Consider the following 1676-nt stretch of genomic DNA (forward strand, 5'->3'; position numbering starts at 1 on the left):
AGGGGCAGCGCTCAGTAGGGGGGCTGTGTTGCAGGGAGCGGGCGGGGGGCTCAGCAGGGGGCACTGGGCTGCAGGGAGCGGGCGGGGGGCTCAGCAGGGGGTGCTGTGCTGCAGGGAGCGGGGGAAGGGGCAGTGGTCAGCAGGGGGCGCGCTCCCCTCGCAGTCAGTGCTGACTCTATTCTCTCTTGCCCTGGGCAGGTTCTGATCCAGCTGCTGTTTGACATTCTCACCAACAGTTCCTGGGGGGACTATTTGGAGCTGGACGTCATGGCCAGCAGGTGGGAGCGGAGCTCTGGACTAGCCTCTCAATAACCGGACCAAGCTGCCTCTGGGGCAATCCCTGTGGATCCTGGCTGCATGGGCCACAGCCCCCCCAGCTGCACGGGCCCCAGCCCCCCTTGCTTGGACACTGAGAGGTTGTGGGGGGGGGGGCAGGGAGCCCAGAGGGGGGGGCATGTCCTGTGTCACGGGGAGCATCGTTGTTCCTCAGCTGTACCGCCCGAAGCAAGCTGGGCTGTGTCAGCCCCGGGCGAGGGATCCCTGTATAAACAGCCCCCACGCCTCACCCCAGAGGTGGCCGCATCTCAGAGCTGAGCAAGGGCTGGAACCTGTAAAGCACTTTGGGATGTCTGTGGTTTAAGGTGCTATAAATATCGGTGCTTGTCAGGAGGATGTCGCTGGCATATGGGGCAGGGAGCCCAGCACTCATTCGGGACTGGGGGTGGCTGCAGGGGGCTGTAACATGTTTCCTTCTTGTCCATCTGCCTCTCCCTCCCAGTGACAATGACATGAACGGGACCCTTGCGGATAACAGACACTCTCATAGGATCCCAGTCCTATACCCCATAAACATCATCACCAAGGGGTAAGACACCATCCCCCCTCTCCCCTCCCAGAGCTGGGGCTAGAACCCAGGAGTCCTGGATCCTCATGCCTTAAGCTCCCTCTTCCCCTCTCTGCGCCCCTGACCTGTGGGTCGGGGCCAGCCCTGCTCTCTCTTCTCACCAATGTCCCTCCCCATCACAGAGCGGATGGGTCCACCCAGTACGTCAGCTTCAGCTCCCCGAACCCAGAGATCAAGCCCGTGCAGCACGTGTACCAGGTGAGGGGCTGGGCGAGGCTGGGCAAGGTGTGAGGGGGAGGGGTGCCATGCTGGCCAGGGGGAAAGGCCAGGATCTGACAGGGGGCGCCCTCCCCTCCAGTCCCGTACCACTGCCCCCAGACTGCCACAGCCCTCTCTCCACAGCTCCCTTCCCCTCCTCCTGCGTTGCCCACCTCCCATGTCCCACTCCCTGGCCTCCCGCGTTACCGCCCCCCATGCCAGACTTAACTGCCCCACCTTCCCCTAATGCCCCACGTCCCCTGTGGCCCGGGTCATGGCCCGGCCATAAGGGCCTGGTCTGCAGCCTCATCCCCATTGCTCTCGGCACTTCTCTTTGGCAGGTGGAGAACCTGCTGCCCGGGAGTTTCCAACAGCCAGAGGTGACGGCATTTGTGATGGTGCCGCAGGAGTTCCCGGCCCTGCTAGTCTGGGAGAAGCAGGAAGTGAAGACGGTGAGTACAGTGTGAGGGAGCGGAGACCAGGCACAGGGGATGTCGCACAGCACCCCAGCGCCAGCGCAGGAGGCGGGACACAGCCGGGGCCCCCCACAGCACCCCAGTGCCAGCGTGGGAGA

At 64.0% G+C, this 1676-nt stretch overlaps 1 protein-coding gene across 1 annotated transcript in view; it reads left to right on the forward strand.

Annotated features, from left to right (window-relative positions):
- The window catches only part of ITGAL (integrin subunit alpha L), a 35582-nt gene that overhangs the window by 30208 nt on the left and 3698 nt on the right, over window positions 1-1676 (forward strand). Inside the window, exons 22-25 of the mRNA XM_029913786.1 lie at window positions 199-278; window positions 779-865; window positions 1027-1102; window positions 1444-1554. Coding sequence (XP_029769646.1) covers window positions 199-278; window positions 779-865; window positions 1027-1102; window positions 1444-1554 — 354 coding nt within the window. The remainder of the gene's footprint in view (window positions 1-198; window positions 279-778; window positions 866-1026; window positions 1103-1443; window positions 1555-1676) is intronic.

This window comes from Terrapene carolina, unplaced genomic scaffold, assembly GCF_002925995.2.
Source record: "Terrapene carolina triunguis isolate 2854851 unplaced genomic scaffold, T_m_triunguis-2.0 Scaffold926, whole genome shotgun sequence".
In the NCBI taxonomy this organism is placed as follows: Eukaryota; Metazoa; Chordata; order Testudines; family Emydidae; genus Terrapene; species Terrapene triunguis.